This window comes from Haliaeetus albicilla, chromosome 24, assembly GCF_947461875.1.
Source record: "Haliaeetus albicilla chromosome 24, bHalAlb1.1, whole genome shotgun sequence".
NCBI lineage: Eukaryota > Metazoa > Chordata > Aves > Accipitriformes > Accipitridae > Haliaeetus > Haliaeetus albicilla.
This window is the reverse complement of record NC_091506.1, coordinates 20,837,415-20,859,100: the sequence shown is the minus strand read 5'-3', so window position 1 is coordinate 20,859,100 and position 21,686 is coordinate 20,837,415. Positions and strand designations below refer to the sequence as shown.

Below are 21,686 nucleotides of genomic sequence, written 5' to 3'. Positions count from 1 at the left end.
CCTGACCGAGAGTTCAGGGTCTTTTGCCAAGGGCAGAAGGGCTGCAAGAGAAGGAAGCAGAGCAGACATGACCCCCCCCCTGCCTGCAGAGACCCCCAGGAGTCCCCTCCAGACCATGGCACCCTGCCCAGGCCCCGTCCCCTGCCCCACCAGCCCCTCCTCGCCGTCGCAGGTCTCCCGCAGCTTCTGCCTGCTCAGGTTCCTCGGGTGCCATGCGGCAAGACCTTGCTGCCAATGCGGTGGTGGGGACTGGGGCCAGGCTGGCAGAAAAGGGACCCTGGGGACTGTGGCCCACCGATGAACCTGATGGCCACCTCTGGCAAGGTGGCTTGAGTGTCCCACAGGTACGGCAGGCTCTGCCAGAGGTCTTCTTCCACCCTCTTCTTGTCGTGCACTAACTAGAGAGAGCACAAGGGCGCAGGGACTGGTACGGACCCTCCCAAGTTGGCCGGACCAGTACCTCCTCCCAGTACCCCCTTCCCCCTGGCGACTCCTGTCTCCCAGCCAGAGCTGGGAGAGGTTCAGACAGCCGCAGGCAGTGGGGGCCCGGGCATGCTGAGACCCCCTCTTTCATATTGCTAGGGCCCATATGAGTCAGCATTTCCAAAGGGCCGTTTTTAAAGCCTGAAACCAAGGATTTTGGCCCTAAAACGGGGCTTTGGACCCTACAGCTGGGTCTTTGGATGCTCATTATATGCCTCGGACATTAAGGAAATGAGGCTTTGAGCCCTAAGTGAGGAGTTTGTACCTTAAAATGAGGGTTGGCACCCTACAATTGAAGTCTTTCAATCCTCGAATCAAAGCTTTGGACCCTAAGCCTGAGGCTTTGAGCCCTACAAGTGGGCTTTGGACCCTCCAAATGAGGGTTTGGACAGTCCAGATGCAGCTTGCACCCTAAAAATGCTTGTCTGGATCCTAAAAAAGAGGCTTTGGACCCTGAAAATGAGACTATGCAAACTAACCCTGAGCTTCTGCACCCTAAAAGTGAAGGTTTTGGAAACTAAAATGAGGCTTTGGAAGGCAAAACTAAGAGTTTGGAAAGTAAAAATAAGGGTTTGGACTGTATAAATTTGGATTTAGACTCTACAAATGAGGCTGTGGTCCTTCCAGATCAGACTTTGGGGCTTAAAAATGATGCTCTGGGCCCTTAAAATGAGTCTCTGAACCTTAAAGATGGAGCTTGGAACTAATAAATTAGGTTTTGTCCTCCATATATGTGGGCCTGGACCTTAAAAATGACTGTTTGCACCCCCAGAATTTAAATTTATGCTTTTTGCCCTAACATTGAGGCTTGCATTATAAAAATAAGGGTTGACACTTGAAAAACTCAGGGTTGAATTTTAAAAATGATGCTTTGTAACGCACAAAATCGTACTTGTTCACTGTAGCTATCTCCATGGCAGGTTAAATTTCTCGCCGTCTATTCTGTGTTTTAGTTTCCTTCTCAGGCAAACCATGGTGACAAACAGTACCCAAAAGGCTCTGGTGCTTCCAGACAGTGGCTTGATGGCTTGCGTAACCTACCTGTAGCCCCATCCCACGGAACGTAGGAATGGTGTTACAAGTAAATAAGGTAGCGTCCTGCTTTAGGAAGAAAGTGTGTTGGACTTGAAAGCCTTGGGTAGGACAGGAGGAGCATGTCTTCTTGGGTCAGTGATGAGCGTTGGCATGTACTGTGTGATCTAGAGTTGATGTCTGTCGCCACTTGAGCTCTAGAATTACTCTGAGACCCAGGAAGCTCCGGTTTCCTTAGGCTGTGACCTAAGGGAGTCGAGATAAAGACAGTTTAACAAGTGCAGGGAATAAAAAAGGAAGCCAACTGATGTGACAGCAACCACCGACCACCTCTCACCAGCAGGCAGATGCCCAGCCATCTTGGTGCAGTGGCTGCCTTGGAAAGACTCCCCCAGTCCCGGTTTTCTTGCTGAGCGTGACACTACGTGGTGTGGATCCGTGGTACCCCTTCGGTCAGCTCGGGGCAGCTGTCTCTGCTGTGTCCCCTCCCAGCCAGCTCGCTGGGGCAGCAGAGTGAGAAACAGAGAAGACCTTGGTTCTGCATAAGCACTGCTCAGCAGTAGCTAAACATCGGTGTGCTGTCAATGCTGAAAACAGCACCGTGCAGGGTGCGATGACAGAAAAATTACCTGTATCCCAGCCAGGCCCGGTACAGAAACCCTTCTGTGCCCGCTCACGATTCTTATTCCTGTGAGAAACCCATGAAAAATAGGGCATTTGACTTATCGGGGAGAAATGTGAACACACTCCCGATCTCTGGCTGGCATCTCGCTTTACTTGCATGACCTAGAAGGTACGCGCAAGTCTACGCGGTTTCTTCGGCACCTTGGGAAAGGGCTCTCTTGCCTCGATTTCCAGGGAGAAACTCCCCAAAGCGGCACCACAGAGGTATTCCTAAACCTCGCTAACTGAGAGCCCCCAGCAGCAAATTCTGCTGACTAACACCGGGCCCGACTCACCCTCCCTAGGAGGAAAACCGTAGATTAAGGGACGCCTGGAAAATAGGACACGAAAAAGAAGTTCCAGGTGTTCAAAGCTACATTCACATTATTAGGTCAGCCCAACAGTATAAGAACACAAGGCTGCCAGATTAAACACAGAAATCACATCAGTTTTTCCCTCGTTGCGTGTTTCTGCCGTGCAGACCTCATCAAGGTCTGGCCCTGCCAGCTGGACGTCCCCAGCTCCCCGTCAGCCGTATGATGCAACAGCCCATACGACAGGCGCCCGGAGCTCTATGACGTCACTGGGCGTCTCCGTGACGAGCCGAGGCCTCTCCCCAAGGCCACCTGGCAGCCGAGACCACAACCTCTCCTGCGCGATCGCTGCCTGCCCTCGCTCTTGCCGTGCTCTGCGACCGAGAGCTGCAGCGGCCGACAAGCTCATCTGCACCCAGTCCGATGGCGAAGATAGAGAAAGGTGAAGCGTTGCTGCTCCTCCCGGGGAGGTTTCATGCCGGGTCTCCGCCAGGGAAGCCCCTCGGCAACTCTCCTGCTCTTATAGTAGGCTCGGTAGCTGCCTCCGATGTGGACGGAGCCTGGGTGGGCACCTGGAGACCTCATCGCCCACGCGGCCCCATCATGGCCCAGTTCACCAGCCCGGGACCCAAGTACTCAATCCCCGGGACAACAGGTAAAACCACTGTCGCAAGCGGGGTGCACCACATCCGCTGCCTCCAGGGGACAAGCAGCCACGGCTCCGTTCCCCCTTGCTCCAAGCCTCCATGCTCTCAGCTGCAGCAAGGACGCAGGCGGGCCAGAGGAAGGCTCAGGCTGCTCCGGGGAAAGCCCGGGAAAAGAGCTGCCGGACTCTGCTGAGCACAGAGGTGGCCGTAGCAGCACAGGAGGAAGCTTCTTCTCTGTCTTTGCTCCGAACTTGCTGCTCCCACCTCATCCTTTGCTTCTTCTCTTCTTCTTCTTCTCCTCTGCTCTCTTCTCCTCTTCTTCTCCTCCTTCTTCATCTTCTCCTATTCTACTTCATCTTCTCTTCCTATTCTTCTCCCCCATTTTCATCTTCTCTTCTTCTCCTTCAACACCACCTTCTCCTTCACCACCTTCTTCTCCTTCACTTTCTTCTTCTCCTCCCCCATAATAGCAGTAAGGTTTCAATTTCTTTCCCACTGGGCTGCGGGAAAGCAAAACGTGACAGAGGCGATCTTTACATTTCCTTTAAGTTAGCGTAGCAACGGTTTGGGGATTTAATACTTCATAACAATTGCATTTTGGTGGTATTCTGATTAATCGCACAGTGCCTACACTGTTCTTGCCGGAAGTCATTGTACCATTGTATTGGCCTGCCGGTATCATTCTTGGAGGACAAAAACCACACAGGAAGGGAAATTCTTGTGGCCGGCAACTCCAGCTACTCCACTTAGAAACTAGCTTTAAATATGGAGTTGCAGGCAGGTGTCCTTTCACAGGCTTTTCTTCCTAGGTTACCTGGTTCACAATCCCACCAAAACCAAAGCCCCTGCGTACACTTTCCAAAGGGCCAAAGCTCCCGGCACAGACAGTTGCTCTCCGGGCCCTCGGTACTACGTCCAGCCCTCCATCACCAGGAACGGGAAGTACGTGGCTCCGGCACAGCACATGGGCGGACTTCCCAAGATAACGACCGAGGTCACCCCTGGACCAAGTGAGTACCGTTTCTCCAGCACTTCTTCCAGGCGACACAAGCAGCACCGCCTGCCTTTTTGCCCTGTGCTACCGGGGCACAAAACCATCAGCTCGCGTCCCGAAGGAGCTTCAGAGGTTTCCAGGCAGAAGGCAAACGTGGCTGAGCACCTCCTCCTGACCTTTCCTCTTTGGCTTGAGGAAGAGAGCCCAGCTTCCCTGCTTTTCTCTGCTTCTCCCTAGGTGACTACTCCACCGACAAGGCCAACCAACACCTCTACAAATGCGCGCCGGCGCCGTCCATGGCCTTCCGGCACAAGGCCATCAAAACCAATGAAACTCCAGGTAAGGGAACTCGGGGAAATACACACGCTTGCAGCCCAGCCCGCGTGTCCTCCAGGGAAAACCTGCCGGGCAGCTTTTTTGACAGGCCTAGCGAAAAGCCTACACAGCAGGGCGCAAGAGTCTCTTGACGAGCTTGCTTGACGTCCCGGAGCACCAGCTTCTCCCATCCCACAAAAGAACCGGCAACTCGGGCTTGGAGCTGCCGACACACGCCACGTGTGACAAAAGACGGAGGCGTTGGGAGAGGGGCGAGACATCCTTCAAGCTCCTCGCAGCAGGCTTGGCAGGCTGCTTCTCTCCCACCCAGGCGCTGCTCCTCTCCCTGCCGGACTCACACACGCTCTCTTCCCATTCCCCTTCCAGGTCCTGGCACCTACACCCTGCCCAGGCTGGTGGGACCCAACACAGCCTACACCCACGCCAGCCCCTGCTACTCCATGAAAGGGAAGAGTAAGCACAACGGCTTTGCTGAAGACCTCGCCAAGGTGAGCTACGCTTCTCTGCTGTCTCGCAGCTGCTCTCCTCAGGGCCGGAGGGCTCTGACTCCTGCTGCAGCCTCTCTTCACGCCCACTTCCCTGCACCAGCAGCAAAACCCAAGGAGCCATGGGTCCCGTGGCTCTCCTGCTGCCAACAGCAACGCCGACACCCGCAGTCCCTCGCTTTCCAACACTAACAGTTTTGGTGGGGCAAAACTCATCGGCAGTAATGGGAATCTCCCTCTCCTCTGCGAAATCTGCCTCTGCAGGGGAACAGGAGGGGCCCTTGTTCCAATCGCTCCGTGCCTCTCACGCCACTTCTCTGGCCAGCCAGCTCAACTAGCGCAGCCCGCGTGGGCACCCGGCAAGAATCAACTTTTGTTGTTCTTGTTTGCTGCCTTTTGTACCCAACAACCTCCCTGCCTCTCTTACAGACGCCAGGTCCTGCTGCATTCCCCAAGGTGGAAGTGGACACCTACAGGAAAAGGGCTCCCGTGTACACGATGGGAAGCAAAAGTGGAATTGGAGGTGACAAAACAGTGAAGCCAGGACCGGCAGACTACTGCCTGGGAAAGGTAAGGCAGCCTGCCCAAATCTCCTCCCCTGCTTTGCAACAACCAGCCCTTAAGCATCTCCCCCTTCCAACGGGGCTTCTCAGAACTCCAGACCACCTTACTGGAGCGACAAACCGCAGGACAGCAGGCCTGCTCCCTTGCCTTGGCCCAAAGCCGAGCAGAGTGAGGCCAAAGAACACATCTTTGCCTCTGCACTAGCTCAGGTGCTCAATGGTGACACATGCTCGCACATTACAAGCTCTTCAGGAGGACACACTGCTGCAGAAGGCACAAGCAGAGCCAAGGGCAGACCCTTCTCACGCAGGGGGGATCAGCTGGGAGGGCAGGGGTGTCTAGCAAAGTCTGGCTGGAGCTAGAAGGGCTCTGGACTTGGAGCAAGTGCCAGTGCCAGCTCAGCTCCAGCCATGAGCTTGCCCTGCCAGACGGAGCGGGCACGTCGCTCCATTTTGCGTCAAACACAAGCTCTTTGCTTTGAGCGGCCTCCTGAAGACAATCGAGGGATGGATTTTACCTGCCCCTAAACTCTTTTTTTTTTCTCTTGCCTTTATATGCCTCTCCAAAAAGGGAGAAATGCCAATCAGTAACAGCAGCAGACCCTTAGAAATGTCCTGATCACACAGGAGGTTTCCATCAGGTGTGCCACTGGCACAGGGGGAGTTAGCTGAAAGTGCCCGGGCGCGCACACAGCAATGCACGGCAAACGGCAAATGCACGGCCATCAACTTGTTATGCCAGACGGCCTTCGCCGAAGACAAAAGTCTTCTTGTGAACAAGGCACCACGGTCACCTTTTTTTCTTCTCGCTTTTCCCCTTCCAGGTGACGCTGATCAAGCCCCAGGCCCCTGCTCCCACTTTTGGACTCCGCCATTCCCTCTACACAACCCCTCTACCATCTCTGCAATAAAACGACATACCCCCAAAGGTCTAGTCTGTTCACCTTCAGCTGTGGCGAGAGGGGGTGCGCGAGGGTGAGGACGATGGGCCGTCCCCATTTTGTGTCTATGCCTCAGCCAGACATTGCAAGATGAGGTCGAGGGGAGAGCAGCGAGATCAACAGCGCAAGCAAGGCAGAGGGCTCTGACAGCACCGTTTCACCTGACCGCAGCTAAACGCTGCCCCGTGAAAGCAGTCCGGCCCTTCCCCACACACTCTCACCCCACGGCCGAGCGTCCCGCAGGCACAGGCTTGCCCCCGAGGACACAGCCCACCTCGGCACCCCAATTTCAGTGCACGCGGGCGGCTTCTCTCCAGGGTGCAGCCAGAAACACAGCCGCTCGGCGTGACCTCTCGCCATGGGCTGAATAGCACAGGCGAGTCCCCAGAACGACGACAGTTGGGGAGAAGGAGTCCAACAGACATGATGACGGTTGCGTCCTCCGGGTCACCTTATAAAAGTGCACGTTCTTGCTCAGGGCCCAGGAAAGACTCCTGTGCTGCCCCACTTGCCAATGGCCAGAGGGAGGGGACAACTCAATCATCAATGGAGACAGAGTAAATGGAGCCGATGGAGGAGACAAAAATCGCAGAAGGAGGGGTGGAGGTTAGCGGGAGCACAGAAGACCATGCCTGACTGCAAGGAGGTGTTGGCCACCGTGGCCAGGAAAATGCCGATTCATGGCCCAGCTGCCGGCGGGATCTGGCCCTCGCCAGGGCTGCACGGTGCAGCAGCCTGCAGACGGGCACGTCGTGATGAGACGACGTCGGCGCCGGGAGTCAGCGCTCTGCTTCCATGAGAGAAGCCAAGCAGGAGAGTCGCAGGATGCGGCAGCAGACGACGACGGCTCCGTCCCCTCTGGGGAAGTTGGACAGAAGCCTGCGCAGGCTGGGAGAGCTGCAGCAGGTGTCCGGGGAGAGCAAGTGGCCCGGGAAGAGGGACGCAGCCGGGGTGCGGATCATCAGGGAGAGCAGCAAGAGAGGAACCTGCAGCCCAAGGTGACGGCTGCATCCCAGGAGCACGGCTGTTTGACGCAGCCCATGCCAAGGCATCCTGCCTGCTGGGGGGGTTCATAAGCGTGAGCAATACTCGCTCGCTCCATCAGACTGCACGGCATGGTGATGGTGACACAGCGATGGTGATGGTGACAGTGACACAGTGATGGTGACACGGCGACGGTGATAGTGACACAGTGATGGTGACACGGTGACACAGTAATGGTGACAAGGGGACTGTTGCGTTAAAGCGTAACAAAGTTTGGCAGAAAATAAACCCCCGTGCATTCCAGCTTGTCCTCAGATATCAGAGGGGCTGGGGGCGGCCAGGCTTAGATTCTGAGTGATGCCCAATTCAGCACTCTAAGTCCGGTCACGTTCGATTTATTGAACTATCACGATTACAGATGCACTAATAGTGCACTGTCCTTTCAATTTAGTCACGTTCAGCGAGCTATCACGGCTAGATTTTAATGAATAGTACAGTTTATTAAAGCAACAGGAGTACAGGTTCTTTTGGATTGCCGGTGATACGTACACTGTCTGCAAAGCACGTGCAAATAATAAGGCAGTCGACTACAAGGACACTAAATTATGGAAAAACTCTACAGAGAGTTTCCTGGGGAAGTACTCGGTATAATGAGGGTCCGAATCTCACCCAGTAGGCATCTCATTGGGGGGGTGGAGGGGAGAAGAGATGTTCAGCCCCTCGACTGATCCCAGAAGTCAGCGATGTCCTCCCGACTTGTCTACGATGGTATCTTCCCCAGCATTCCTCCTCTCTTAAGCCCTTTTATACTATTTTCTTATTTTTACGTGGAGCTTGAGTGACTCTAGTCATACATACCTTTATTATGATTGGTGTAAAATCTCCTCGCTTTACTTCTAAAGGTCTATGCTAGAGAAAATTCAGAGCGCATGCTCAGTGAGGGGTGGTTGCACCTTAGAGGCAGGTAGCTTTTGGGACAGAGGTGTGTTTTGCTATTATAATGAGATTATAATGAGCAAAGTTCCATGTCAGTACTCCAGAGCTGGGCACTTACAAATCAGAAGTAAGACAACAGCATTGACAGAACCCCATTGTTTCGCCTCCTTGCTGTAGTGGATTCAATGCAGGAACCTTCCATTCTTGTTCCTATGGTTCCAGTTCCCCATCCCTGCGGTGATTTCGCAGAGCCTGGCCGCGGTGTCTCTGCTCTCCTCCGCCCTCCGTGTTGTTTCTCAGAGTCAGCACACCAAGCTCCCCTCGTGTTGCTGCCATCTAAGGTTGCAGATTATGTTGCTTAGGGAATTATTATGGAACAGATTCCTTGCATATCCACTGTATTCCACCCTGGAGGTTCACCTTCCCTTAAGAGAGGCGGGGGGACATATCAGTAAGTCACCTCCAGCAATTCTTCCACACTGGGCTGGCATTCTTCTGAAGTTCCCTCATTCTCTTGGAATCGTTTCCTTGGTCGTCTTCATTCTGCTCGCATCTGCCAGTTTCAGCTAGTTCTGGGTTAGCAGCATTAGCTTTATCAAAAAGTGGACTCTCGCTCAGCTCTTGCAGCCTGAGGCTTCAACTCCTTTAGCTTCTAGTGCTAAGCCAGGCTATTCACCCTAACAATTCCCAGCACAGGTAACGGCAAGCTCTGCCGGAGCAACTCGGAGAGAACGGGGATGACTGCTCCCCAGGACAAGAAGGGAAATCCATCTCCTCTCTCCCCAGCTGCACCAGCTCTCTGCTGGCGTCATAATGCACTGTCCTGGTTTCAGCTGGGATGTAGTTAGCTGTCTTCCTAGTAGCTGGTACAGTGCTACGTTTTGAGTTCAGTATGTGAAGAATGTTGATAACACTGATGTTTTCAGTTGTTGCTCAGTAGTGTTTAGACTACAGTCAAGGATTTTTCAGCTTCTCATGCCCAGCCAGGGCACCTGACCCAAACTGGCCAACAGTGTATTCCATACCATGTGACGTCCCATCTAGTTTAGGAACTGGGAAGTGGGGGGGGCAGGGATTCGCCGCTTGGGGACTGGCTGGGTGTCGGTTGGCGGGTGGTGAGCAATTGCCCTGTGCATCATTTGTACATTTCAATCCGTTTATTACTACTGTTGTCATTTTATTAGTGTTATCATTATCATTATTAGTCTCTTCTTTTCTGTTCTATTAAATCGTTCTTATCTCAACCCAGGAGTTTTACTTCTTTTCCTGATTTTCTCCCCCATCCCACTGGATGGGGGGGGAGTGAGTGAGCGGCTGCGTGGTGCTTAGTTGCTGGCTGGGGTTAAACCACGACATGCACCTTCAAACGATGTGGGCTGATGTCACAGGGGGATGCCCCGCATCCCAGGGAGGTCTCCCCAGCGCTGCTGGCACTTCCCGGCGAGGCTTGGGCGCTGCTGGGCACTGCTCAGGGGCTCCCCACTGCTGCGCTTCGGAGCTGCTCCACAGCCAGGAGCGGGATCGGGAGGCAGCGGGGCTGCGCTGGGGGGACCCCGTTGTGACCGGCAGAGCAGCAGGGGCACGTCGGAGAGGAGTTCTGGGCGAGGAGCTGCGAAGAGCATCCCTTTCCCTGAGCGGAGGGCAAGCGGCAGGCGCGATGGAGGGCTGCTGCACCATGGCCATCAGCTTGGAGCTCAGCAGCTTGTTCCCCACGCTCCTGCAGCTCTCCACCAAGGGTAAGGGGTTTGGGAATTCCTTCCCGAGGGGTCGCACCGGGGCTGGCCTCTGGAAAAAGCTGCAGCTGCCGGGCTGTGGGGGTGACTGGACAGGGCTGGGGGCTGCTGCGAGAGCCCTGCCTGGGGGTCCCACTGGACTCGGGGGACGATGTGGCAACCAGGTCCTGGTGCTGCCCGGAGCCCCGAGGCTCCCATGGGAATGGCTCCGTCCCCTTGCGAGGGGGGCCATGCAGGGCCAGCTTTCCCTGGAAGCTGGCCCCTCGTGGGGTTCTGGCTCTGGGATGAAAAGGGCTTCTGCATCCCGGGGGCTGGGGGGGACAGCTACACCTCCCACAAGGCTCTCGCGAGCCGGCTGGAAATGCCTGTGCTGTAAATCAGCCCTTTCCCTTGAACAAAGTCTCCTTTGGGAGAACCTCTCGTCCTCCCCGTGGGACCCCCTTGTGCCACCAGGCTGGCAGATCACATCCTGGGCTCTGGGGTGCCAAGGCTTTCTGGGGGTTAGATGGCCACAGCCCCGGTCCTGAGCCCTTCCCACATCCCCATTTGTACCCCAGCCCTGCCCCGGGAGCAGAGTAAGGCTGGCAGTTGGAAATTGGGGCACAGCCCAGCTCCGCAGCCGTGGCCGCGTTTGCCTGGGCTGTTTGCGGACGCCGGCATCTGTCAACCCCTGGGCGAGGAGCTTGCCCAGAGGCTGTGAGCTGGCTGGCCCGGAGCCCAACACCTCTTTCCTTTGCTTTCCAGAGGTTGTGGCTATTTGGGATGCTGTGTCTGTGTACATCCTGGGACAGCTGAAGCAGGACAAGGTGGGCTGGCGTCTTGGTCCCCCTTTGCCCCGGAGGGCCTGGACCCCGGGAAGCGAGCCCTCCCTGAGCATCGTGGCGGCACACTGAGACAAGCCCATGTGCCCAGAGCTGCTTCTTGGTCAACCAGGAGAGAAACCAAGTCCAGATCTAGTCTGAGAAAGCATTCAGCACACGATAGGGCTTCACCCTTCGCTGTGGTCAGAGCGGAGAGGCCGAGCGGGGAGGCAGGTGATTATGCCGGTGCCATGCCAAGGATAATCCCTGGGAATCAGTCCCAGGGGTATTCCCTCCCTGTGCTGGAATTGCCTGGGATCTTCTCTAGCCAAGGGATGTTAGCGAATATTTTGAGGAGGGCAAGAAAACAAATGGAGAACACGGGCCTTTTCCTAAGCTTTCACTTTTCCCATCTCTGAAGTACTCGCTCATCAGCCTTTTTGTCTTTTTCCTGGGCAGGGTGTCCTGGTCGCAGGACTCGGGACCTTCGCTATGCTCCAAGAGCAATTCCAGGGCAAAGAAGAGGTGTATGTGGTTCGAAGACCCGTCTTCCGACTGGAGCTTGATGTGTTGTGTCTGCAGGAGCTCGCGTTCCCCACAGTAGTTATCCCTGGTAAGAAAGCAGCGGCCACCCTCCGCTTTCCCCCTCCATGTCTGGGGGGGGAATGTGTGCTCTCGGCTCTTTGGGAAGGGCTGGGAGAAGTAGAGAACTGCCTCCAAAGGTCAGGGGGTGGCTTGAGCTCCCCCAAAACTAACTGCTCCCCAAGGGCTGTTTCTGTGAGCACCCTTCCCTCTGGCATTTTGTTTTATGAATCTTATGTGGAAATTTGGCCTGCTGTGACAGTGACCACGTTCCTCCTCCTCGCAGGCAATGTCAAGATCAAGCCGCTGAACTACAAGCGGCTGTCGCAAGCCACCTCCTTCCCACAGCACGTGGTGAAGGACTGCGTGCAAGAGACCGTCCTCTTGTACTCTTCCCAACTGAAGAACGGGCAGCGCCTCTCCTTCGCCTTCAAGGACATTGGTGTTCTGTCCTGCAAAGACGACCTCCTGTGCATGCGGTTCTATTCTGACTGCGTCACAGGGCTGGAGAGGAAGGCCAGCCGGATTGCGCTGCTTCACACTGTAAGTTGCTCGAGGTTTTGAGGGCTGCTTCCGTGTCTTTGGGAAGCCTAAGGAAGGCTGAGCAACCCGGTCGCCGTTGGCCAGCCTGGACGTGGCAGGACAGTCAAACACCTTTCCCCGTGCTTGCCCCCGCTGACTTCTCCATTAGCAAAGAAAGTTTCTTCTGGGTCCTTGCCCTACAAAAAAGCCCAGCGGTGTTATTGCGCGGTCTCAGTGTTGGCTGTGCAGCTTCTCCAGAGCAGAGCAAGGGCTAACGCTGATGGAGGAGGATTTGGCAGAGAGGTTTGGAGAAGTGGCTTGCTTTTGGAGCGGGAGACAGGTCTGCTTCCTTTGGGAGCCAAGAGGAAACTGCCTTGGAAACCTTCTAACAGCTCTGTGTCGCTTTGCAGAGGCTGTGGATGCCAGGGGCAGCTGTCTCCAGTGGAGCGACCGCCTCTCAGGAGATGCAGGCTGCTCCTGCCCACGCGTTCCCGAGGTGAGTGCTTTTCCTCTGCAGCCCTTGACCGGCCAAGCGGGCGGCTTCCCAGCTCCTGCTCAGGAGCACGCGTTGTCAGGGCTTGACATTCGGCATCGAGTCAGGGATCAATTGTGAAGCAACTGGTTTCTGGGTAACTAATGCTGAGCTGGCACTATGCGTGTATTCTCCTGGAGTGACCCGGCATCGTGATCGTGTTTCTCACGCCCAGCCTGTTGTCATTGCCATCAGCGAGAACCAAATGCACATGGTGAGGCAGCGTCGGGCTGGGGGAGATTGCCACTAAAACCTGTGCAGGGCCACAAAGGAAAAGGGATGCGACGCCTCGCACGACAGTCGGGAGGATTAGTGCTGGCAAGCTGCAGAGGGTAGGAGGTCACTGTTCTTCAAGCCTGTGTCATCATTCGCGTTCCAGGTTTCAGTTCCTGGTGATCAGCAGATCGGCATCCAAGGCTTTCTCCGCCTGGCACAAGAAGGTTGCAGAAAAGCACAGCGTCAGAAGAGGTACGGGAAGGGGTCCCTGCTGTCCAGAGCCCGGTTCAAACGCACTCCCCACGGGGCTGCTCTGAAGAGCTTTCTCCTTTCCCAGGTACAGAGGGAAGCCAGGCGCCTGACAAGCTGCTGCAGAGGCGGATGAAGTATTCCCTCCCCGCGCTGCCAAACCAGGGGCCGGGCACCAGGCAGCAAGACACGGAGAAGAAGCCTTCTGCCAGGTGAGACCCTTGTGGGAAGGGATGAAAGGGACCCTTGCGCCCACGTAGGAGAGACGTCCCCTTTGGAGACTCCGGCTGTAGGGACTCGGGAAGGTCCCTAGCACGTGCCCCATGGTTTTTACGAGCTTGTTTGCCCTATCACAGGCCCCTTAGCGGGGAAGGCAGCGGAGGTTGAGCACACCCCACGTTACTTTGCTTGCTCCTACAGCAGACCTGAGGCGCAGTCCTCTCCCATCCATCTGATGGAGCTCAGGAAAGGCCCCCCCCTTGCCATGGGAAACGGTCCGACCTCCACCGCTTCTTCTGCCAGCCTGGGGAGCTTTGATACCAGACGGAGAGCATGGGGCACCCACCTGCCCCACGCTCATGCCGTCTCCTCCTGGTGTCTCTTTGCAGTCTGCTCCCACCATGTCCAGGCAGCTCCCCCAGGACGAAGGAGGCAAGCAGGCAGAAGCCAGCTCCTCCAGCCAGCCCCACCGCTGCGCTCCCGTCTTCTGAAGGCTGCAGGAGAGCGCTGCAGGTACGTGCTCTGCCTTGCTGTAACTACCGTGCTGTTCGAGACTCGGCAAAAGCCTCTTTGTGCAGAGAGCCGTCCTGAAAGGGTTCCTTGGCGTGCATTCATCGTCACCTCCGTCAGGTCTTCTTCAGGAAAAGGAAGGTGCTGCACACCCTTCCCGCCTGCTGTTGCCCCCGGGTTGTCATGAAACGCTTTTTCTTCTGGCCAGGGGCTATGGAGAACGTACAAGTCCTTTCTAGGTCGTTGACAGTGGAGGTCTTTGGTCACTCCGCTGTGTTTGCCGTGAGTTGAGGAGCCTGGCGTGACTCCACGGCCCCCGATCTGTTAGGGGCAAAGCGCTGCCGACCGACCGGCTGAGGCAAGGGGCACCAACACGGGTCAGACCCGAAGGAAGCCCCGCCGGGAGCTGAGACTAATCCTGCCTGCTGCTGCGATTCTGTCCCCTCCAGGAGGTCTGGAAGCTGTCTGCAGAGTGGGAGCGAGTGAAGACCCGGTGGGAAGAGCGGCGACAGCAAGCAAAGGCAGAATGGGCGGCGTGGGAGGCCTGGTCTGCAGGGGAGGACCGACAACCGCCCCAGGTACGGGGCAGCAATTGACACCGCTGAGAGCAGCAGCGGCCCTCTCTGTCGGGGCGGCAGGTCTCTGGGGGGGTGGGAGCGGGACTGACACGCAGCTGCAGGGCAGGGGTTTGCCCGCTCATCCCCGTGAGGGAGAGATTGGCAGCAGGACCCGAGGGGCAAAAGCAGCCATCAGCCGTGATGACGGGCACGCTGGTGCTGAGCCTCCCGGCTCCCAGGTCCCGCTGCAGGCTCCTTTCGAGAGGTCCTCTGGGAAACGGCACCTCTGTTTGCCGTCTGGTTTGCTGAGAGCGTCTCCTCCTCGGCAGGTGCTCGGCACTGAAGGCATTCGGGCTCCCCACCCTCCAGCCCAGCCCAGGAGAAAGGAGGTCGGCGGGAGGTGGAGGAAGGCTGAAAACCCTCTCCCAGCAGAGGAGATGGCAGCAGCCGCCCAGCTGCAGAGACTCCAGCCTGAGTAAGTGTGCGCTGGCTCCGGCCGCAGCCCGGGGGCACTCGAGTGGCTGTGACCCCGCAGGGATGTCCGCGTCCCCCGTCCCTGCATCCTGGGGTTGCGTAGGACACCTTCCGATGTCTCCTAACGCGGGGATGACCTGGGTTACCCCCGCAGCTAAGACCCAAAGCTCACCGCAGGGTGAAAGGCTGAGTACACGTGGCACCGGGTGGGTGCAGGGGCTGTGCGAGGGCAGAGGCAGACGGGGTCTCCGGCAGAGGCTGAGGGATGACGTTTCCCTGTTGTTGCAGCCACCTTTCCCCACGAGCGGCCCAGGTCCTCAGAAGGCTGGAGCCGCATCAGGAACGGAGGACCATCTTCAGGCACGTCACTGAGAACAAGCGGCGGAAGCTGGAGCAGCAGAGGCAGCTCCCCTGGTAACTATCTCCAAAGAGGGATGGTGCTTCTCCGGCTGCAAGGCCCGTCCCTCCACCGAGGGCAGCCCTGGGGGAAAGAGGGCATTTCTCTGACACCCCTGGTGAGACAGAAGCAGGTTCTGGAGGCTGCCTTTGGGCTGGACCTCCCTGGCAGCCAAGGGGGCTGCCTGGGCACCTAGAATTGGCTTTCCATGTGGGACGTGAAAGTCCTGGCTGAAGACAGAGGGATCCCTCTGATGGCTGCCTCTCCCCGTTCCAAACCAGAGAGCACGTCCTTCCCTCGCAGAGTCCTGCCCCAAGACACCTTGCCCCGAGGGGGACCCCTGTACGGGACCCCCAAGGTCTCTGCCCCACTTGACTCGGCCCCAGGCTCATCAGTTGCACCTGGGACCTTCTCAGGGCCTTGGGCATCAGGGGCCTCCCCCTCTTCATAGACAACTGGAGGCTTCGTCGCAAGCAGATCCCATCACCGCTGGCCTGAGCGACACCTGCAGGGTTTCTCTGCCACCTCCCTGTCCATAGGGTCACAGGCTTGCTTTCTTTCTCCCTAGCACGCGATGCTGGTACCGCAGCAGAGTAGAAAGTGCCGGAGGCGGCGGCTGTAGCAGTGGCTGTTAGCAAAAAGGGGCTGGGAGGCTTCTCAGCTTCTCAGATCCACCTAAAAATACAAAATAAAGGGCTCTGGGGCTGTTCCCAGCTGGACTGACTGGTCTGTGCCTGGTGATGGTCTAAAGGGGTTACACACCCCCCGTGCGTGATCCCAGAACGGCTCGTAGGGGCAGGAGGGAGTAAAGTCCATGCATACCCCACAGCGCAAACACGTGCAGCCCCTCTCCCGCACATCCCAACACGGAGGTAGCACGATGGAGGAGGCTCTCGCCCCCTTCCCGGGGAAACCAGCACAGCTGGTGCTTCCCTGAAGTGCCCGCACGCTCCCACACACAGCATGGAGAACCACTCGCAGGGCCAGAATCTGCGTGGGATTAGAGGGCTGTGACCATGCTGTGACCACGGAGGTGTGGTTGGGTAGATGGCACCGTGGGAGGGCTGCGGTGGAGGGACGCGGGCTCGTCGGGAAGGACCGGCCGGGAAGGCGAGGAGGTGGACTTGCCTCCTGCTTGGGGTGGGACAGGAGCCAGCCTGTGGGTCAGGGTCAGCAGACAGACCAAGGTGGCTGGAGTGTTAGCAGGGATCTTCTAGAGACCTCCTGTTCAGGAGGAAGAGGTAGCCGAAGTCTTCTTCAAACAAGTAAAGAAGGAAGCCTCACGTTCACAGGCCCTGGTCCTCATGGGGGACCTGAACCACCCTGGTACCTGCTGGAAGGATGGTCCAGCAGGGCTCAGGCAATCTAGGAGGCTTCTAGAGTGCAGTTCCTGGCATGTGATGGAGGAACCAAGAAGGAGATGGAGGAACCCAGAAGGAGAGGTGCTCTGCTGAACCTGGTGCTGGTGCTGGAGGAACCAAGAAGGAGATGGAGGAACCCAGAAGGAGATGGAGGAACCCAGAAGGAGAGGTGCCCTGCTGGACCTGATGCTGGTGATGGAGGAACCCAGAAGGAGATGGAGGAACCCAGAAGGAGTTGGAGGAACCCAGAAGGAGAGGTGCTCTGCTGGACCTGATGCTGGTGATGGAGGAACCCAGAAGGAGATGGAGGAACCCAGAAGGAGAGGTGCTCTGCTGGACCTGGTGCTGGTGATGGAGGAACCCAGAAGGAGATGGAGGAACCCAGAAGGAGTTGGAGGAACCCAGAAGGAGAGGTGCTCTGCTGGACCTGGTGCTGGTGATGGAGGAACCCAGAAGGAGATGGAGGAACCCAGAAGGAGAGGTGCTCTGCTGGACCTGGCACTGGTGATGGAGGAACCCAGAAGGAGATGTGCTCTGCTGGACCTGGTGCTGGTGATGGAGGAACCCAGAAGGAGATGGAGGAACCCAGAAGGAGAGGTGCTCTGCTGGACCTGGCACTGGTGATGGAGGAATCCAGAAGGAGATGGAGGAACCCAGAAGATGGAGGAACCCAGAAGGAGATGGAGGAACCCAGAAGGAGAGGTGCTCTGCTGAACCTGGTGCTGGTGATTGAGGAACCCAGAAGGAGACGGAGGAACCCAATCAGAGATGGAGGAAGCCAGAGGAGAGGGAGGAACCCAGAAGGAGATGTGCTCTGCTGGACCTGGCGCTGGTGATTGAGGAACCCAGAGGAGATGGAGGAACCAAGGAGAGGTGCTCTGCTGGACCTGGTGCTGGTGATGGAGGAACCCAGAAGGAGATGGAGGAACCTAGAAGGAGAGGTGCTCTGCTAGACCTGGTGCTGGTGACAGAGGAACCGAGAAGGAGAGGGAGGAACCCAATCGGAGATGGAGGAACGCAGAGGAGAGGGAGGAACCCAGAAGGAAAGGTGCTCTGCTGGACCTGGCGCTGGTGATTGAGGAACCCAGAGGAGATGGAGGAACCCAGAAGGAGATGGAGGAACCCAGAAGGAGAGGGAGGAACCCAATCGGAGGTGGAGGAACCCAGAGGAGAGGGAGGAACCCAGAAGGAGAGGTGCTCTGCTGGACCTGGCGCTGGTGAACAAGGAGGAACTGGTTGGGGATGTGAAAGTCGGCAGCAGCCTTGGCTGCAGTGACCCTGAGGTGGCGGAGCTGAGGATGCCGAGGGGAGGGAGCAGGGCGAAAAGCCAAGGCCACAGCCCTGGCTTCCAGGAGAGCGGACCAGGCCCAGCCTTGGGAACCAGCTGGTGGCAACAAGGAGACCTAACAAGGCGGGGGAAGAGCGGGGTGGGGAAGGCACGGCCCTAGTTCTGGCTGGGCTCCGGGACAGCATTCCCAGAAAAAGTCACGGACATCCCTCCGTGGATCCATCCGTCCACCTTCGCCAGCGGCGGGGGCAGCTCTGTGAGGAGAGGCCTCGGCTGCCCCTGCCGGCCTGGCAACAGCTGCGCCATTGGCCACGGCTGAGCCAATCAGCGGAGCCGGAGGCGGGCTGTCAGTCACAGATAGAGGGGGCAGGAGGCTGAGCAGCCTGAGGAGAAATGGAGGAGAGATGGGGTGGGGGCAGCCGGGGAGAGGGAGAGGGAGAGGGAGAGGGAGAGGGAGAGGGAGAGGGATAAGACCAGGACCAGGGGCAGGGGCAGGGGCAGGTATCTCCCAGCATGGATGGGCTGGGGGGACCTGGATTCCTCACGGCCCACGGGCCCTTCCGTGGTCGCCCGCCCTGGGCCCGAGCGCTCAGCCCCAGGGACAACCCCACAACCAAGGTTGGAGCGGTTCCTGCGGCTGCCCTGAGGGTCGTCAGCCCTGAGCATCTGAGCTGGGGTGAGGTGGAAGAGACTGGAAAACAGCTGATGGAGAGGAGGCGATGGCAGCAGATACAGGGCCTGTGGCTCCTGGGATTAACTGAGACTGTTACCGTTAAGTCGGCCCTTCAGAAACTCTCTAAGGCTCAATTTTGGAGTGTTAGAAAGCAGGCGTTCTTTATTGCAGCGCTGGATGGACGGGGGGATCATTCTGCCTACCTGACAATTCCTGGTGCTGGAAGGTCAGTGCTGTATCCCCACCTCTGAGTGAGATGAAGGTGCTGATGCAGGGGCAAGACCGAGCTTTCTCAATGCCTGCCTCAGTGCTGGAGAGAGGACGGATGCCGTAGAGCACGTGTGGGTTTTTTGCTCTAAAGGGCGTATGACGGGACTCAAGCCCTCGGTAACAGGTACTGCTCTGGCTCTCCTGAGCTCTGAGGAGCACGTTCCTGACCAGGTGTTTGCAGTCTCTCTTAAAAAGGATTTCTTGGCTTGTTCTGCAAGAAGGAAGCCTTCAGTTGGTGCAGCAGCAATCACGTTGGAGAACAGGACCCGGAGCTGGGGAACGGGGAAAGGCCTTTGGCTACTGTAGAAACATAAGCTGCAGAATTCTTCATGTCACAAAGACAGACGTGACACCGAAGTCAACTTTCCAAGAAAAGTAGCTTTGCCACTTTGCCCCAATTCTCACTAACCTGGGCAACGAGGATGGGAAATGGGTTACAGCCTTATCGAGAAGGAGGCAGAGTGGAAGCGTGTCAAAAGTCGCTGGGGCCGGGGCGCGTGATTTTGGGGGGCGAGCCGTGAGGGCCGTGCCGGCTGGGGGGGGCACAGCCCACATTGCCGGAGACGGGCAGTGGCGCCGACTGGGCCGTGCCGGGCCGGGCCACCCTCCCGGCGGCGGGGGCAGAGAGCCGAAGCCCACGGCCATGGCGCGGGGCAGCCGGCCAAGGCCAGCCCGCGAGGAGGGAGGTCTGGGGAAGGTGCTGCCAACCGCCAGGGAGAAGACAACGCTCTGGGCCCAGCCCCTAAGGCTGCCCCGCAAGAAAGGGAGAGGTGGAGGAGGAGGAGGAAGCTGACGAATGAGCGTGGAATGTCCCAGCACAGAGATTAACGGCCAACTTTATTGTACGGGTGGAGGGGGATCAGGACCAGTGCTCGGGGATGGCGCACGGCTGGTCCCGTGGCGGCGTCCGGGCCGGCTGTAGGGATGTTGGGCCCGGCGTTGCAAGCGGGAGTGGTCTCGCATCCGCACGGGCCCAGGGGGGCTGGAGCTTCTGCTGCTCTCGAGCGCTGGGGAGCCGCAGGAGGACCCCGCTGTCAGCTGGCTGGCGGTGCTGGGGCTGCTGGTCTCAGGTGCTGGGGAGCTGTGGGACGGCCCCGGCGCCGCCTGGCTGGGGGTGCTGGTCTCAGCACTTGGTGCTGGCGCACAGCTCCTGTCACGGCGTCTTCTGGGCCGGCTGTAAGGGTGTTGGGCCCGGCGTTGCAAGCGGGAGATGTTTCGCACACAGTCGGGCCCAGGGGGGCTGGAGCGGCTGCTGCCCTCAAGCACTGCGGAGCCTTGGGACGGCCCTGATGCCGCATTGCCGGGGCTGCTGGTCTGCGGTGCCAGGGAGCCGTGGGGTGGCCCGAATGCCGCCTGCCTCCCAGTGCTGGGGCTGCTGGTTTCTGGTGGTGGGGAGCTGCAGGAGGACCCCACTGTCAGCTGGCTGGTGGTGCTGGGGCTGCTGGTCTCGGGTGCCGGGGAGCTGTGGGACGGCCCCGGCGCCGCCTGGCCGGGGGTGCTGGTCTCAGCACTTGGTGCTGGCGCACGGCTTCTGTCACGGTGTCTTCTGGGCCGGCTGTAGGGGTGTTGGACCCGGCGTTGCAAGCGGGAGCAGTCTCGCATCCGCACGGGCCCAGGAGGGCTGGAGCTTCTGCTGCTCTCGAGCGCTGGGGAGCTGCAGGAGGACCCCGCTGTCAGCTGGCTGGCGGTGCTGGGGCTGCTGGTCTCGGGTGCCGGGGAGCTGTGGGACGGCCCCGGCGCCGCCTGGCTGGGGGTGCTGGTCTCAGCGCTTGGTGCTGGCGCACGGCTCCTGTCATGGCATCTTCCGGGCCGGCTGTAGGGACGTTGGGCCCGGCGTTGCAAGCGGGAGCAGTCTCGCATCCGCACGGGCCCAGGGGGGCTGGAGCAGCTGCTGCCCTGAAGTGGCGGGGAGCCACAGGACCGCGATGCTGCCTGGCTGGCGGTGCTGGCGCTGCTGGTCTCCGGTTCCGGAGACCTGAGCGATTGCCCCGATCCTGCCTGGCTGGCAGTGCTGGGGCTGCTGGTCTCCGACGGTGGGGAGCCGCAGGAGGACCCTGATGGCAGCTGGCTGGTGGTGCTGGGGCTGCTGGTCTCCGGTTCCGGAGACCTGAGCGATTGCCGCGATCCTGCCTGGCTGGCAGTGCTGGGGCCGGCGAGCTCCGAGCTGGCACTGGAGGCTGTAAGGGAAGCAGGAAGGTCAAGGGCTCGGCCCCCAGGCCCGGGGCAGGATAGGCCAGAGCGGTGCCCCCAGCCCTCCTAGAGCAGAGAGGCTCTGCCAGGCCCACCCTGGGCTCCCGCTGCCAGGCCTTGCCTGGCCCCTGGCCCCAGCCCAGGGGCAGCCGGGTGCTTTGCCTCTTACCGGTGCCCAGGCCAGCACACGCGTCGCACTCCCAGCTGGCCGTGCTGCTCCTCAAGTCGGAGCAGCGTCTGTGGGTGCCCTCGGCAGCGCAGGAGCAGCACAGGAGCAGTTGCCAGGGCCTGGGGAAGCAAACGTGCTCATGGCTGTGAGGACAAAGTGACCGCAGCACGGGATTGTCCGGCCGAGCTCTCGGTCTCGGTCCTTGCGCCTCGAGCCCTTGGCGAGACAGGGTTCCCGTACAGAGCCCCGGGGTGCAGCTTTGGCAACTTACCCCTCTTGCTCTGCCTGCTCCCTGCCTCCGGGACAAAGGCACTCCCTGGCATCGCAGCGGCTGTGCCTCTCGCCTAGTTCTGCGTATGCACGCCTGTTCTCCCATGATGGCAGTCTGATGGAGAAAGGAAAACGGATGAGCCCCTGCTGCCCCGGCATAAGGGAGATGCAAGGCGTCCCTGCTCGCCCCCCCCCGCCCTGTTTCCAGCTCCTCCGTGAAGCTGAAGCCCAGACTCGCGGGACAGCGGAGGGCCAGGAAGGACAGCCCCTGGGGCGGCACAGCGCTTGCAGCCTCC

General features: G+C 58.6%; 2 protein-coding genes and 1 non-coding gene across 4 annotated transcripts; all 3 read left to right on the top strand.

The window, feature by feature from the left end:
* Positions 1-1,648: 1,648 nt before the first annotated feature.
* On the top strand, positions 1,649-1,733 carry LOC138681855 (small nucleolar RNA SNORD45). Its single transcript, XR_011322055.1, has one exon. It is a non-coding gene; the product is annotated as a small nucleolar RNA SNORD45 (small nucleolar RNA).
* Positions 1,734-2,334: 601 nt separating this feature from the next.
* LOC138681803 (ciliary microtubule associated protein 1A-like) lies at positions 2,335-6,428 on the top strand. Of its 2 annotated transcripts, XM_069769718.1 has the most exons (6): positions 2,335-3,147; positions 3,949-4,149; positions 4,371-4,472; positions 4,836-4,957; positions 5,384-5,524; positions 6,342-6,428. In XM_069769718.1, the coding sequence occupies exons 1-6, from the start codon at positions 2,916-2,918 to the stop codon at positions 6,426-6,428; spliced, it is 885 nt and encodes a 294-aa protein (XP_069625819.1). In that variant the 5' UTR covers positions 2,335-2,915. The 2 variants fall into 2 exon arrangements, with proteins under 2 accessions (XP_069625819.1, XP_069625818.1); XM_069769717.1 differs by lacking the exon at positions 6,342-6,428 and having other exon boundaries at positions 2,338-3,147; positions 5,384-6,027.
* A 3,312-nt stretch (positions 6,429-9,740) lies between these two features.
* LOC138690847 (uncharacterized) lies at positions 9,741-15,804 on the top strand. Its single transcript, XM_069811964.1, has 12 exons — positions 9,741-10,114; positions 10,856-10,917; positions 11,371-11,524; positions 11,780-12,036; positions 12,426-12,511; positions 12,927-13,015; positions 13,101-13,224; positions 13,621-13,744; positions 14,191-14,319; positions 14,628-14,773; positions 15,061-15,186; positions 15,738-15,804. Exons 1-12 carry the CDS (start codon positions 9,748-9,750, stop codon positions 15,802-15,804), a joined length of 1,731 nt encoding a protein of 576 aa, XP_069668065.1. The 5' UTR covers positions 9,741-9,747.
* Positions 15,805-21,686: the final 5,882 nt, after the last annotated feature.